The sequence below is a fragment of the Tiliqua scincoides genome, chromosome 6, assembly GCF_035046505.1.
Source record: "Tiliqua scincoides isolate rTilSci1 chromosome 6, rTilSci1.hap2, whole genome shotgun sequence".
Lineage (NCBI taxonomy): Eukaryota > Metazoa > Chordata > Lepidosauria > Squamata > Scincidae > Tiliqua > Tiliqua scincoides.
Window position 1 is genome coordinate 719629 of NC_089826.1, and position 16298 is coordinate 735926.

At 53.3% G+C, this 16298-nt stretch overlaps 1 protein-coding gene across 1 annotated transcript in view; it reads left to right on the forward strand.

Moving 5' to 3' along the window:
- Positions 1–16298, forward strand: part of SFXN5 (sideroflexin 5) — an 80188-nt gene that overhangs the window by 55709 nt on the left and 8181 nt on the right. The window contains exon 13 of the mRNA XM_066632530.1: positions 6533–6650. Within this exon, the coding sequence (XP_066488627.1) occupies positions 6533–6650 (118 nt within the window). The remainder of the gene's footprint in view (positions 1–6532; positions 6651–16298) is intronic.

Here is a 16298-nt window from a genome sequence, read left to right on the forward strand (position 1 = left end):
GAGGCAAAGGCAGAACTGCCTCCCTTGGCAGTCTGGCACAGGCAGGCATCACTGAAGGACTCCTGGAGGGCAATACCTTGGAAATGACAATGTTGGCAAGAGGACTCTTCCTGTTGAGGGACAGGAGAGAGAAGTAGCTGAACCATTGTGGGCCTGCTTTTGTTGAGGGACTCCTGCTGCCAGTTAGGCTGGTGTTCTTGAGTAATGGTTTCATATTAAAAATTATAGGTTGCCTTTCAATCAGCACACAAAATGCAGTGCAGTGTGTAAGTAAAAAATATGCAACATTCAGTACACAATCAGTAGAGGTCAAATAGCACAAGCATCATGTCAGAGCACAGGCAACAGCACATTTTTGTGTGTCACATGAACAGCATCCTGGGGTGCGCCAAGAACGAGATGTTATCTTGAAGCCTCTGCCTATATTCTTTGAGAACTGGGAGGTGCTGGGAGACTGGGGGAGAGCAAATGTGCCCCTGTCTTCAAGAAGGGGATTAAAGAAGATCTGGGCAACTATCGACTAGTCCGATTGATGTCAATACCTGGGAAAGTACTGGAGCAAATCATTGTCAGTCTGTGAGCCTTTTGAAAGGAGAGAAGGGCTTGCCCAGAGACAGCCTGGCTTTCTTAAGAACCAGCCTTACCAGGCAAAGCGTATCTCCTTCCAGAACAGAACGACCAGCTTGGTAGATCGGGGTATGTTGTGGACATGATATAGCTGGATTCTAGTAAGGCTGCACGTGCTATGTGAAGAGCTTCCTTTTGTTTGAAATATCCAGCCAATCGGTTTCCTGGGATTTCTGTGTCCACATTTTCGACACCCTGCATAAGCCTTGATGGTAAGCCTGCCATCTCCAGAAGAGCACACCAGGCAAAGTGATGCAAAGACGTCCCTGGTGGTGATCGTCAGTTCACCAAGGAAGGGGCTAAGAATGCCATCAAACCTAATTGATGTTCCAGTGGAAGTGCTCCGTTGCCAAAGTAGGTTGGAAAACCAATCCTGGACTGGAATTTCTGTTGACCCATAGCCCTGCATCTTATCTCCACTTGCTAGCCCACATCTAGATAATCACATCTCCCAAACACTGGTATCTGATGGAAAGGAGAATAAAGCTGGTTGCCATCTGAATGCAGGTGATGCCATGCTCTGGATGACCTCTCCTAGGTGTTTTGCACAGGTATGAAATAGCACAATAAACAAGATGGAACGCCAGGGGATGCCAGAGGATGAATAGTGGTCCCCTGGCTCCAGCTTCTGGAATCTGCTCCTTGGTAGGACCTCAACCAGTACAACACTGAACTGCTCAGTCCCAGTCCTGCTAGCCACTCTAGAAAGGTCCCATGGCAGCAGCAACAGGGACCCGCTTTCCCTTTCCAGCTCCTGGGTCACCCACAGGGTAGTCTTGATCCCAGAACTAACCTGAAGCCTGCCTGAAAAGAGTCAACATAATCAGTCCCAATCATGAAAAGAATTGGCCTGCTGCCTCCCATGTAAGCATCTGCCTCCAAGAGGAAGATCAGGACCGTCTCCAGGGGCGCAGGTGTTTTCCAGTCCTGGTCTCACCATGTTTTGCTTTAGAACATCCAGAATTGCATCCTCCAGTTGGGGCGTCTTTGCCATTGGTTATGGCTTTTTTTTTGTTAGGTTGGGAAAGGCAGCAATATTGATAAAATGTAAAAGTGTTCTTCAGTCTTTTGGCCAAGCTGAAGCTTATAAGAAATGTGCCCGCATCCTCAGGCAGAACAAGCAGAAAAGTCTTCCTATGAGCAAGAGAAGCTTCTAGCATGTCCCAGACCCAGCAGACTAACCTGGAGTTTACGCTGGGAGGGATGTGATCTGTTTTCTCTGCAAAGTGCAAATTGGTCACAGGGGGCCTGGGAGTTTCTTCGTCACTCCCACTGAAACCAGAAAGCCACTTACTGACCTCTCCCTAGTCAAAGCAGCTTGTCTGGACAATGCTGCAGGTGCCTGCGTGGGGGTGGGTGCTGCATTGCCTCCTGTTCCGGTTTTGCCTCCCACTGCCCTGGTGCTAATTGACCCAGGCATCCTTTTTCAGTCCTATGAATCTGTCACATCTGTCATGAATCTGAGTAATTCATGGCAGCCACCCCAGACACGTGTGGTGCCAGTCAATCTTCCCCATAAAAAGACATGCCTCCCCCTCTTTATGGAAGGGGGCAGTGTTTATGCTTTGGGGTTTCTTCCCCCCCTTTGTTAGTTCGGTGGCAGCCTTGCAGCTGTACACGCGCCTCAGTATCTTCATGTAGTGGAAGAGCAGCTTTCAGGGTGGAATGCAAAGAGGCTAAGTGTCAGGACTGTGACCTCGCCAGGCGCAATTTCTTCTGAGAGAAGGAAGGTGTGCCAGAAAGTGAAAAGAGTGCCTGGGTGCCTTGGGACTTGGGGCCCAGTCTTATCCAACTTTCCAGTGCCAGTGTAGCCACAATGCAAATATTCCCCATACCTCAGTGATGCTCAAACTAGTGACCGCTGTGCACCTGGAATGCGGTCCCCATTTGGACCACATCCGAGCACTCTGCCCAGGTGCCGTGCCTAGTTCTCCTTGTTCCGAGGACAGGGGTGCCCTGGGCAGTCCCAGAAGGCCGCGCGACAGGACGCCCAGGCAGACATGACTCCCCAGAACATCCCTGTCCTCTGAACAAGGAGGACTTCAGGCGACGCCTGGGCAGAATGCTTGGATGTGGTCCAGACAGGGACTGCCTTCCAGGCGCACGGCCGTCGCTAGTTGGATAGGATCTGGACCTGAATCACTTGGAGAAGGAAAAGGTTCCTGCAGTGATGGAGGCAGGAAGGGGAAGTGCCAGACCTCTGCCCAGGCAAGGCTTCGGTAGGTGGCATTTCCCAGGAACTGAAGGAGAAGCAGCAACTGATCACAAATGCCATGTGGGCAGCCCCGCCTCTGTTCCCAAAAGAGTGGCCAGATGGTTAGTTGTTTTGTTACTCCAGGCCTCTTCTATCTGCAGTGGTCGCCTGTTCCTGTCCAGGCCCAGTTTAGGGTGTTCAGATTGACCTGTAAGGCCCTAAATGGACAGGGATGACCCTGAGGTCCACGTGTGAGGTCTGTGTAATGAAAGATCAGAAGATCATCAGGTGGGTGATGTGGTGTTGACAGCGATTCCATGTTTTGACAGCTGTTTGACAGCTCTGGGAAAGGTAGGGCAGGGCTTGCTCCACAGCTGTGATCAGTCAAGGCCAATGGAGACCTGGATGGACACCTGAGCTTCATTTGACCTTGATGGGACTTTGAATGAGCTAACGAGGTAGCTCACAGCTGAGCTGCATTTGGATTTAACAAGGGGCTGCAAGATAAAAGGCAGCTTCAGAAGGAGCAAAGCCACTTGACCAAGAGGGACCCTGGCCAGACAGAGCTACCTGACCCAGACCTATGGGAGAAGGGGACTGCCAGGACTCTGCTGGAGGATACAGAAGAGAGGACTGCCAGGACCCTGCTGGAGGAGACACTCTTCTGGAGAGGAGGGACTGCTGCAGAAGACTGGACTGTGCTTTGGAGACTGGATTAGACTTGGACTGGAGGCTTCAGACCTTTACCCACTGAGTTAAGTGGAGTTTTGGGGAAGGAAAGCCTCTGGATAAGAGGACTTGCAGGGAGTGTATGTCATTGTAGCAATAAATTCTTGTTAATTGCTCTACTGATAAGGAGTTCTGTTCATTTCTCTGCACACCACAGCTGTTGTTCTTGGAAAAGGAAGGTGTTAATTAGCCAAAAAGTGGGCATTACGAGGGAGTTGGAATATTTGGACAGGACAGTCTGCTGAGTGTTTGCCTGCCAGCAGAAGCCTGGGAGCTGCACACTGGAGGCAGGGCCCCTGGTCCTGATACCCAGACTGTAGAAGGCCTGCTCAACTCCCACACTCTTTGCCCTCCATTAAGTGGAAGGAAAGATGCATTTCTGTGAACAGGTATCTGGCTCCTTAGGCAGTGGAGTTAGTTGTTAGGGTGCCTGACGAGAATCTTTGTTATGCATTTCAGACCCCCAAGGTAGTTCAATACAATTGAAAGCAGTAACAGAATGATAGTTTTCTCCTCTGCCTTTGGGCTGCAGATATCAGAGCAAGCCCTTGCTGTTGCCTCCAGCAGTTCTAAGTAGGACAAGACGAGAACGGTTCTCAGCCCAGCCCACTTGTCCTGGATACTACTGGCATCTGAGGCCAGCGCAAGGTGTTCCGACCAAAAGGTTGGAGGAAAATGGTATCTGCAGTCATTAGATGTTGGCATCTGTCCTGGCACCTGAGGCCCTGGGCCTGCCTTTTGAACCCTCCCTGCTTGGGGAAGCATGGACTTTGGTGCTGAAGGCACAGTAGCACCGCAAAGGGCTCTCTTTCACTTCAGACTGGCTCCAGGACAGCTGCCGTTCCAGTCATGGTCTCTCCAGCCAGGCTAAACCAGCCAGCAGATGTTCAATTCATGCCCCAAACGGGTTTGTGTCGGGTTCACAAAAAGCTTTAAAAGCAAACTCCATTCTTGGTCTGTGGCTTTGGAATGTGCCCTTGACTGTTGATGCCAGCATGCCCTTCCCAACCGCCATGGGAGGTGTCAAGGAAACCAGTTCATCTCCACCTTCCCAGACAGGCTGCCCAGTAAAGCAGGATTTCCTCTTTGGGCCAATCCGGAGGCAACCTGACTTAAAATGTTTTTCATCGTTCCTGATTTAAAGCAGTGACACCAGCAGCATCAGTCTCGAGCAAGGAGGAGCAGCCCATATCCAACTTTCAAGTCTGCAATGCCCTGTGGAGAAGGGGGGCAGACACTTCTTAGGGTTAGGGTTAGGGTTAGGGTTAGCGTGGGCGGGAGGAGACTGCTCTGGCTCATTGTCATTACAACTCCCTGCACCCTGCCCACCCTCCTGCCTGGGCAACTAGCTGGCTTGTTTGTTGCTTAAGGCCATTCAAGGTTGTCATCAAGGGGATCTGTTTTAAACTCCCCACACCAGTGGGGGGGGGGCAACCAGTGGCAGGAATGAAGCGTCAGTCCCTTTCCTTTGCCTCTCAAGGGGCTGCTTTTGGCTTGCTGTATTTCAGAGAGCACCATTCTGAAGACAGGGAGTGAGTGGCCCTCGGCTAATTGTGAGTCATTTAGGCTGAACTTTGCAAATGATGGGATCTGAGTCCCAATTAAGACATTACACTTCATGTGTTAATTAAGCCTTTTTCTTTAAATCAGGCCGTAACTCCTCTTAATTAGGAGGCTATAAGCATTGTAATTTGAACTGGTCTGAGTTTAAAACACCCCTGGCGGAAGTCGCACCTGGGAGCTGCACCAGCAAAGAACACTCTAAATTGGTTCTGTGCTCTGGGGTGATGATGAGGAGCCAGGCAGGGCTGCCATTTGCAGGGTGCTGCCCCAGAGGGAAGCGGAAGGGAGCTGTGCCAGGAATGCTGAGCTCAGAGAGGCCAGGCATTTGGCACCAGCACGGGAACTGACCTGCTTGAAGCACAGGCCTGGGCACAGGGCCGGCGGCCGGTCCTCCGAGGCGGCTGCCTCTGAGGCTCAGAATGGCGCCGCCGTTATGGTTGCTTGGTGGACTGGCAGTAGGTCTGCTCCCTAGGGGAAGGGGGGCGGGGCAGTGCTGGTGCTGGCACCTGGGCAGGCAGAGTCAACATCATTCCCCTCTGCTGGACTGAAAAACATCCCAGTCCTGCCCCAAGGAGAGCCGTGGCTAGCGGGGCTTGGCGGTCTTCCATCTCTGATGCTGCAAGTCTTGGCAGTGAGGCATAAATACAGCAAGAGGAGGAGGACCTGTGGGGGGGGGCAGCTGGGAGGAAGGTTCAGAGGACTACACATGAGCAGATGCACTCGCACAGGCAGGGACTGAGCTTTTGAGCCTGCCTCTCCATGAAAGGGAGAGGCAGGACTGTGGTCTGGGAGGAAGGGAAGGGCTGTGCTAAGGTGTTGAGAGAACCAGAGACCATCAGGCAGCGAAGGGTGGGCAGGGGGAGACCCCAGGCAGGGAGGCTGGAGACCAGTGGCTGACCTGAAGTGACAGCTCTTTCTGGAGGCCTTGGATTTCCCCTTCCCTCCCCCTGCCCTGCCCTGCCCCGCCAGCCTGCTCTGCTCATTGTCTTCAGCACAAGCTTCCTTGAGCCACCTGGGCCTCTGCTGTCCTGTGCCTCTTCCGCCACTGGGGAGGGAGAACTCTTCTCACCTGCTGCTCCCACGGCGGTGAGGCGGGCTCTGGGTCCCCTGGGCACAAATGCCCTCCCTTCTGCACACTCCATGCCTGCTGTCGGTTGCTTGCTGTCTGCCTTGGGAGGGCTGCAGCACAACCTTCGAACAGTGACCCTGGCTCCATGCCTGGCCTTCCTGTGGCAAACCTGCACTTTTGGGTGGCTAAACCGGTCACCTCCACCCGAGACCAGACTCTTGCAGCTGCTGCAGCCCCTTACCCCCTTGTAGGCAGCGCCCAGTGGTGGAGGTGGTGGTGGAGGTGGTTGTGCCTGGTCTGCTCTGCTCTGCTGCTTCCCTCCCGATTCAAGCGTCTCCCTCTCCTTGCAGGACGGCTTTCCTGCGGTCCCGGCCCCGGATGCTGCTCCCTGTGCAGAGCCTCGTGTGCCTTGCTGCCTTTGGCCTGGCCCTCCCCTTGGCCATCAGCCTCTTCCCACAGATGTCTGAGGTCAGTAGCGCTCCCCACAAAACAGCTTTGATCTGTTGCATGACCTGATGCAGGCATGGCGGGTTGCCCATGAGAGGAGCTGAAGCCCTGAGCGGAGGAGGAGTGAGAACCGCTCTGGGTGACTTGTTGGAAACAGGACTGCAGGCAGTCATGGTGTGGGTGCCTTACAGTGTGCTGTGATGCTGTTGAGACAGCTCCAAGGGTGGAGTGGGATTGCTCACTCTTGAGTCTTAGGAGCCCAGAGTGGGCCTGGGGAAGAGGTGGGGGAGGAGTGGCACAGTGTTGATGTGAAGGGGAGTGGCTGGAGGGTAGAACATCTTTCCTACAAGGAGAGGCTAAAAGTTTGGAACTTTTTAGTGTAGAAAAAAGACTGGTGGGGGGAGCACTTGACTGGGGCTTAAGGCGATGATTGTGTGAGGCAGGATGAATGAAGAGATAGTTGAACCAGTCAGAGGTCAGGAAACAGGCTGGCAGGAAACTCAGGATGGATAAGAAGAGCAGAGCATCTTCACTCAGCATATAACTAACCTGTGAAATGGGGTGCCCCAGAGTGTGAGCTCCCAGGCGACATGACTGTGAAAGGTGAGCAGGGAGGTTCTCGGAGGAGGACAGAGAACCTTCTCTTTTCTTGACTGTGAGCAGAGACTGGGGCTTCTGACCTCATGGATGATGTAGTCACTCCCCACAGGAGCCTGCCCACCCCCTTTGCTTGTCCCCTAAGGTTGTGCTTTGCATTCCTTTGTGGGTTTTATTTTGTTTTGCTTTTTTTTTGGTCGAAGGCAGGGAATAGGACAGGGCCTTTTCGCTTGTAGCTCCTAGGAACACCCAGTCCCTTGAAGTCCCCTCTTTGTCATGTTTCCAGTACTTGGCTAAAACTTTTTTTTTTTTTATGTCACCAAGCAATTCAGTTTATTACTTTTCACCACTTAAGAACATGAGAACAGCCCCACTGGATCAGGCCATAGGCCCATCTAGTCCAGCTTCCTGTATCCTACAGCGGCCCACCAAATGCCTCAGGAAGTGCATCAGATAACAAGAGACCTGCATCCTGGTGCCCTCCCTTGCATCTGGCATTCTGATATAGCCCATTTCTAAAATCAGGAGGTCGCACATACACATCATGGCTTGTAACCCATAATGGATTTTTCCTCCAGAAATGGGTCCAATCCCCTTTTAAAGGCGTCCAGGCCAGATGCCATCACCACATCCTGTAGCAAGGAGTTCCACAGACCAACCACATGCTGAGGAAAGAAATATTTTCTTTTTTCTGTCCTAACTCTCCCAACACTCAACACTTACTGACATTGAAGCGCATCTGCCATTTTGCTGTCCATTCTGCCAGTTTGGAGAGATTCTTCTGGAGCTCCTCACAATCACTTCTGGTCTTCACCACTCGGTAAAGTTTGGTGTCATCTGCAAACTTTGCCACCTCACTGCTCACCCCTGTCTCCAGGTCATTTATGAAGAGGTTGAAAAGCACTGGTCCCAGAACAGATCCTTGGGGCACACCGCTTTTTACCTCTCTCCATTGTGAAAATTGCCCATTGACACCCACTCTCTGCTTCCTGGCCTCCAACCAGTTCTCAGTCCATGAGAGGACCTGTCCTCTAATTCCCTGACTGTGGAGTTTTTTCAGTAGCCTTTGGTGAGGGACCGTGTCGAACACCTTCTGAAAGTCGAGATATATAATGTCCACGGGTTCTCCCACATCCACATGCCTATTGTCCTTTTCAAAGAATTCTATAAGGTTCGTGAGGCAAGACTTACCCTTACAGAAGCCATGCTGATTCCCCCTCAGCAAGGCCTGTTCATCCATGTGGTTTGAGATTATTGAAAATATAAACCTTTCAAAGATTTGAGGTACTGCACAAGTTGGCTTCCTCCCTGCTGATGTATCCTTTTCTCCCTTCTGTCCTTGTGTTTTGTTCTAAATTTTGAGGCTCTTGAATTGTATTTATTGATAGCATTTATTGATACACCTCATTCTGTAGCATGGAGTTCCGCAGACCAACCGCTACGGCGTTTGGGCCTATTTAGCCTAGAAAAGAGACGCCTGAGGGGGGACATGATTGAGACATACAAAATTATGCAGGGGATGGACAGAGTGGATAGGGAGATGCTCTTTACACTCTCACATAATACCAGAACCAGGGGACATCCACTAAAATTGAGTGTTGGGAGGGTTAGGACAAAGAAAATATTTCTTTACTCAGCGTGTGGTTGGTCTGTGGAACTCTTTACCACAGGATGTGGTGATGACGTCTAGCCTGGACGCCTTTAAAAGAGGATTGGACAAGTTTCTGGAGGAAAAATCCATTACGGGGTACAAGCCATGATGTGTATGCGCAACCTCCTGATTTTAGAAATGGGCTATGTCAGAAGGCCAGATGCAAGGGAGGGCACCAGGATGAGGTCTCTTGTTATCTGGGGTGCTCCCTGGGGCATTTGGTGGGCCGCTGTGAGATACAGGAAGCTGGACTAGCTGGGCCTATGGCCTGATCCAGTGGGGCTGTTCTTCTGTTCTTATGTTCTTAACCACAGGCTGAGTAAAGAAATATTATCTTTTGTCTGTCCTAACTCTCCCAACACTCAACTTCGGTGGATGTCCTCTGGCTCTGGTGTTATGTGAGAGTCTAAAGAGCATCTCTCTATCCACTCTATTGATACCCTGCATAATTTTGTATGTCTCAGTCACCCCCCTCAGGCGCCTCTTTTTTAGGCTGAAGAGGCTCAAACAGCCTTTTTTAGGCTGAAGAGGCCTTTCCTCATAAGGAAGGTGCCCCAGCCCAGTAATCATCTTAGTCGCTCTCTTTTGCACCTTTTGCATTTCCACTATGTCCTTTTTGAGATACAGCGACCAGAACTGGACACAGTACTCCAGGTGTGGCCTTACCATTGAAGGCCGTGACTTCTGACATGTTGGTACCTCCAGAGCCAGGATGACTCTGCCTAGCTCGGCCACTCACCCGGGTTGCCACAAGTGGCAATGATCTCCAAGCAGCACCTTTTAAATTCTGGGCCGTTCAGCCAGACTTCCAAGGACTGGCGACGAAGCATCCTCTTCGTGCAGGGCTGGAGAGCCAGGCACAAGACCAGTGGCAATGGGGGAGCCATGAGTGGGTTTGTCTGCTTAGAAATTAGGCAGCCAGCTTCACTGGCTCTTTGAGTGCAGCATACCTGACACATGCCAGGCTGAGGCTTGTTCAGATGCAGGTTTCTGGCAGAGTGGGATCTGGAGGGTGGGGAGGGGACGCGCTCTCCAGGGACTGAGACCATCTGTGAGATGAGCCATCTCTGTGGCTGGGTTGGCTCCCAGCTGAAATTGTGCTCCTTGTGCAGGCTTCCTCCTGGATCTCCAGGCCAGAGGGAAGAAATTGCTCCCTCTTGCCAATCTGTTTGAGCCTCCATCTTGCTGGCAGGCGCTGTTAGAAAAGCAAAAGGTTAATGAGCCAACGTGCGGTGGTATTGCGGCAGCAGAGAGGATGACAGTGAACCAGCAGTGACTAATTAGATGCAGTTTAGCAGGAGGAGCGAGTGACATCTCCTCTTCACCAACTGTCAATAATTAGCAGATCTGGTGAGGCTGCAACGTGTCCACAGTTAAAAGGCTGCCTTTGAATGGAAAGTGGAAAAGGCAGTCCGCAAAAAGAGCTGCATGGGGGTCACTGCCACAGTCCTCCAGGAGCTCCACAGACCAGGCTTCTCTGAGAGGGGCTGCCCCTTTGGGGGAGGGGCTTGTGAAGGGTAGTGAGGCTGGCTGGGGGGCTGGGCGGGGGCCTCACGCACTGAAGTTCCACAGGAGGGTGACATGTCCCAGCACCGCCGTTCTGCATCGCTTGGTGGACCCCTTCTGGGCTGCTGCTCCCCGTCCCTTCCAGAAGCCTCCCCCACTCCCCCAGGCCAAGCACAAGGCAGAGCAGCGGCAGCTCCAGGCTCAGCAGTGCTCCTGCATAGCACCAGCCCGAAAAGCTCCCCTCCATCACACCAAACTAAAATAGAAAACCACCTCAAAAAAGTTTTCAGACTTCAGCGGAAAATTGCCAGAAAGGTCACAGATCTCCGTTCAGAAGAGAGGGAGCTCTGTAATCGCAGAGCTCCCCCAAAGGAGGCCCTGCCTCTTGTTGCCACCCACCTAGCTTCAGTCAAGGGCGGCACAGTAGGGTGTCCCCTGCCAATGATTTCAGGGGGTGAGACGAAACTGGTCCTTGAGACACCTCAGCCTTGAGCCCTAAAGGGGCTGGTGCTTTGAGTTGTGCTTGGCAATGAACCAAGAGCCAGTGCAGCCATTGGAGCACAGCCTGAGAGAATCACAGTGTTGAACCCTATTGACGGTATGCTGCATTCTGCACGAATGCAGCTTCTGGACAGTCTTCAAGAGCAGCCCCATGTAGAACATTTTGTGATAGTCAAGTCTTGATATCACCGGAGCATGGACCACTGTGGCCAGGTCCAAACAGCTCAGGTACAGCCACAGCTATTGCACCTGACAAAGCTGGGCAAGAGACCCCCTGACCACTGCTGCCACCTGGCAATCTAGGCACAACTGTCAATCCAGGAAGACTCCAGTGACGACTAAAGTACCAAGATTTGATTGATGGTATCCAGCCAGTGTTCAGATGCAACCTCTTCCATCTGGAGTATTGCATTCAGTTCTGGTCACCACATCTCAAAGAAGATATAGTGGAAATGGAGAGACAGAGCGACCAAAAGGATTACAGGTGTGCCCCTGTGAAATTGCAGATACAGGCAAATGGCTCCCTTCACCTCCAGAGGGTCCTCTGAGCTCAGCAGAGGCTGTGGACATCCAGGCTTCCCCAGGTCTTCTAAAACATCGTTTCTGTTTTCACGGAGAGACTGGAAATAGTGTTTTTATACTTTTGGGCTCAGTCTCAACCCATCAGAGGCACAGATGGATGTCCACAGCCTCTGCTGGCCTCCGGAGGGGGCATGTGGGGGGGGCACACGCAAGCAGGGTCTTACAGAACCAATCCGCGGGTACAGGGGGGATACGGCCCCCCCTGTACTGGTTGAGGCACCTCCATTATGAGGAAAGGCTACAGCGTTTGGGGCTCTTCATTCTAGAAAAAAGGTGCCTGAGGAGACATGATTGAGACGTGCAAAATTATGCAGGGGATGGATAGAGTTGATAGAGGGATGCTCTTTTGCCTTTCACACAACACCAGAACCAGGGAAGCTGAGTGTTGGGAGAGTAAAACAGACAAAAGAAAACATTTACCCAGTGTGTAATCAGTCTGTGGAACAGCTTGCCACAGGATGTTGTGATGTCACTTGGCCTAGATTCCTTTCAAAGGGAATTGGACCAATTTCTGGATGATAAGTCCATCAGGGGTTACAGACCATGATGGGCATGTGCAACCTCCTGATTTTAGAAGCAGGCTACCTCTGAATGCCAGATGCAAGGGAGGGCACCAGAATCAAAGTTTCTTGTTGTCTTCCCTGAGGCATCTGGTGGGCCACTGTGAGATACAGGAAGCTGGACTAGAAGGGCCTTTGGCCTGGTCCAGCTGGGACTCTTCTCATCCCGCTTCCCAATCTTGATTTGCCTTCCTGGGTCCACTTGAGCCAGCTGAATCACTGGTGTGGGTCTGAGTAGACCTATTTTTGCAGGGGAGACTTACCCTGACCCAAAGAAGATCTCTGGGACTGCGCCTCTCCTGCAGGACGCAGCTTGCGCTTCAGTGGCCTGGCTGCATCTGCAGGGCGGGAGAGCTTTAGTTAGTCTTGGGCTGCCCATGTGACCAGCAGCCATGTGAGACATCTGGCCAGAGAGAACCTTACAGATGGGTCTCCCTGTACCCATCTGGTTGGAATCCAGAAATGTGCAGGAAGGGAAGGTTCCGCTCACGAGACCAGGAGGGTATATCAGAGTAGAGCACAGGCTGGAAGGAGCCTCTGATTGATTGCTGGATGGATGGATTGATTGCAGTTTTATACAGCCCTTCCTCCAAGGAGCTCAGGGTGGTGTACATGGCTCCTCCCCTCCTTTTGTCCTCATAACAACCCTGTGAGGTAGGTGAGGCTGAGAGATAGTGAGTCCAGGGTCACCCAGGAAGCTTCTCTCCTGGATCTTCCAGGTCTCAGTCCAACTCCCAAACCACAACACCCTCCTGGCAAAGTTTTGCAAACTTCAGGGCCATGGAATTCAGGCCGCTCGGATCACCGTGTCTCCAGCATTCTTGCTGCTAAGTTGCACTTTGGACCTTTCCAGTCACTTATTCCAACATTGGCAAATGTGGAAAAACTTAACTTCCTGTTTGTATGAGGCCTTTGTATGAGACATTTGCAAGGTAGAGAACCCAAATGACCTCTCAGAAGGGTCCACAGAATGTGACTGCTCTTGCGCCCATGCCAGAACTTGTGGTTGCAGCCCCCAGCCCCTGGTCTCTGCTCTTGGGCTGCACCTCCACATGAGGACGGGGATCACGCCTTGCTTCGCCTCCAGCCTGGGCCCTGAAGAGGGACAGGGGCTCTTTCCACAGTTGTGCTGGTCTGGTGAGGCACACAGAGAATCCTGGAAACCTGGAATGACTGGAGGGATCATTCCTGCCCACCCTCTCTGGCTTGAAGCTTCCTAATGGGTAGGTGAGCCGGGTGGTGTTTTGGCACCAGGCACCTGAAGCTGTCTGAGCTCCTTGACGCAGGTGACTTGCTTTCCGCCCTGGAGCTGGAGAGCGAGTCTGAAGCCTCTTTTGATGCAGAGTTGCCAAGATTCTCCAAGTGCCTTGACAGTCCAGCACCAAAATGCCGAGCCAAGTCTTTTTCTGTAGACTGTGGCAGGGAGGGGCTGTATGTGCGTGGATCTTTGCTATAGTCCTCCGGTGTCCTCCCAAGTCTTCCACTAAATATCACTGGGAACTCTTCTCAGCTCCACGCCAGCCAGGAAGGCTGGGGCACCCCTCAACACCATTGTCAGAGGGTGACGGGGCTTTTGCCTAGGTAAGGGTGTCAAGAGCTGTTAACGGATCCTGACCTTGGTTGCTTCTTTTGCATCTCTCTCTCTCTCTCTCTCCATTTTGCCATCCTGTTCTCATTCTGATCTCTCTGACCACGAGGCCTAGAAGCATTTTAGAAAGTGAAAGCCAAGTTGCTCTCAGAAGTGTTGCAAGAACAATCAGGCTTTGCTGGAATGCCTCGTGAGGCGCTACCTGCCTGCACTCCAGCTGGGCAGGTGGGCTCAGCAGCCTCTGAAGCTGCCCTGCATGTTCTCTCCATAGGCCGGGCATGTGGCTCCAGGAAGGTTACCTGGCCCAGCAGTGGAGAACATGTATGAGCCTCGTCCTCTCTTGACAGGTGATTTTCCCACACCTGTTCCTTTGTCCTTGTACCGCCCCTACACACACACACACACACACACACACACACATGTGTCAGTCATCTCAGATTTCTTTTAGTTTTCAGGAGAAGAGGAAACTGATGAAAGCACGTCCGCCCCCCAGCAGCCTCCCCGGCCAACATGCCAGCTGTGCCTCCCTTGCAGGTGAGCTCCCAGAGCCAGCCTGTAACACCGGATTTCCTCGGTCCTTGCCCCATGGCCTTCCCTTGACACCCCTCCCACACAACCTGGCAGCTGCAAAACACCTTTGCTGCAGAAACAGCCAGAGGGAGGAGGGGGTGCAGCAGGAGCAGCAGTGCCTTTGCAGGGAGCAGGTTTCGCCCCCCACTGTGCCCCCTGCCTCCCGCTTGGCTGGCTTCAGTCTTGCTTTGCCAGGAAAAGAGGCTGCTGGGGTGGGAGCCCTGGGGTGTGGATAGGCCTGCTGCCACCTCTGCCACAGACCCCCTGTGAGGTGCCTCAGGGGGCTGTGTGTCCCCTGCCACTCCCACATGGCAGACTAGCAGCCGCACTGGGGCACCATGGCATGGGACGGGAGGGCGAGTAGCCCCTGGGCCTGACCCTGGCAGCTCTGCAGTGCTGCCACTTGTCAGCCCAGCTCCAAGGCTGGGCTCCCCTTCTGAAAGGGGAGAAGCGGCAGCCACAGTGGGACAGGAGTCAGAGAGACCCCCTTGTGCAATCCAGGAGGCTTTGCCAGCAGGGCTTGGACAGCGTCTGGTGTCAGGTTGCTCCCCCCATGGCTGTCCACCACCTGCCTGGGAGGCTCCTCTCCCCCACGTGTGCAGGAAAAGACCCCTGAGCCTGCCTGGCTGTTGCCCCCCCCTTTCCCGGAGGCCTCCTGATGCTGATAAGCCATTAAGCACCTCTCCGACAAAGGATCAGCAGCCCTGCAGAGGCTGGAAAGCTGCTCTTCAAAGACTGGGGGGGGGCAGGGCAGGACAGGGAGAATGGGAGGGGCTCCTCTGGCAGACCATGAGCCTGCTAGTGGCCTCCCCCCTCTCGCAGTTGCGCGCTCTCTCTCTCTCTCTCAGACCACAGAGGTAGTTGCCAAACACCCGCCTGCAGTGCCTTGACCCATGCGGCAAATGCCACCCCGGGGGACACGGAAAGGCACCAACAGCCAATGGGGCAAGTCATCCCTTCCACAGCCTGCTGCTCCGTTGTATGCCAGGCAGAACTCCTCATGGCTGCTTCCTGGCCCACTGCAGAGTGGCAGGCTGCCTAGGCTGATGGGCAGTCGGAGTGGGTGTCATCTGTGGGGCTGAACCTGGCAGGGCCAGCTGGCACTCCCCTCCTCTCTGCACCTCCTGCAGACCCATGTCTTCCTCAGAGTCACTGGGGAGTGGCAAGACTGCTGCTTCTTCACTATGTGGCCACCGCTCCTGGAGATCATTCTCTGCCCCCACCAGACGCACCTTCTATGTACATGCTGTTGGGTTATTTGTGATGCAGAGAAGTGAATGCAGAGCACCAGGCAGCTCATGCGGTTGCATCTAAGAGAGCGAAGTCCCCGCTGCCTGCAAGAAAAGTGCTGTCAAGGCTTCTCTGTGTGGTGCCCTCCATCGCAGGGCTGGCTGAGCCTTGCTGGAGTGAGCCCGTCTCTAGTGCCAGAGAGTGGCCCACCGCACTCCAGGCCTCCAACTGGGCTCCCAGCCGGGCCTTGGTGGTAGCCGCTCAAGCCCAGGAGAAGCCCAGGAGAAGCCCCACGTGCCTCAGGGGCTTCTTCCCTAAGCCTGCTGCTTCCTTCCCTCTCACCCCTCGCACCTGTGGACCTGCTTTGTGTTCAGCTGTGCAAACTGAAGCGAGAGCGCTCCCTCACTGGGGGGGGCGGACGTTGTCTGGGGGCATCACTCCTCCTGTTGGAATCCTGTTCTTTAATATGTCAAATACAAAGAGAGGATCAAAGGAGAGGCAGGAAGAAAGGCGGCCTTCCCCTCCCCCCACTGGAGCCAGGATGGTGTTCTCCAAATCTCAGGGTCTGCACCTGGGGGGGGGGGTGACCTCATTTCCCCAGGTAACCCAAGGTCCAACGGTTGGTGGAGAAGCCAGTCCAGTCGGTGAGGCAGAAGGAGCCCTTTCTGACCCTCTGAGGGCTGCAGGGCAGGCGCTGCTCTCAGAACCCCTTTGGCTTCACTCTGCATTGGCTGCATGTTGGTGCCATGTCATCTGCTGTGCATTTTCCTGGTCGTTTTTGCACTCTTAGGATCATTTAGATCTTAGTGTGTGAGCCGCCCTGGAGAGTGGTATTTGAAGGGCAGGGTTCACATCTGGAGAGGAAGAGGCTGATGAGCAGAGCT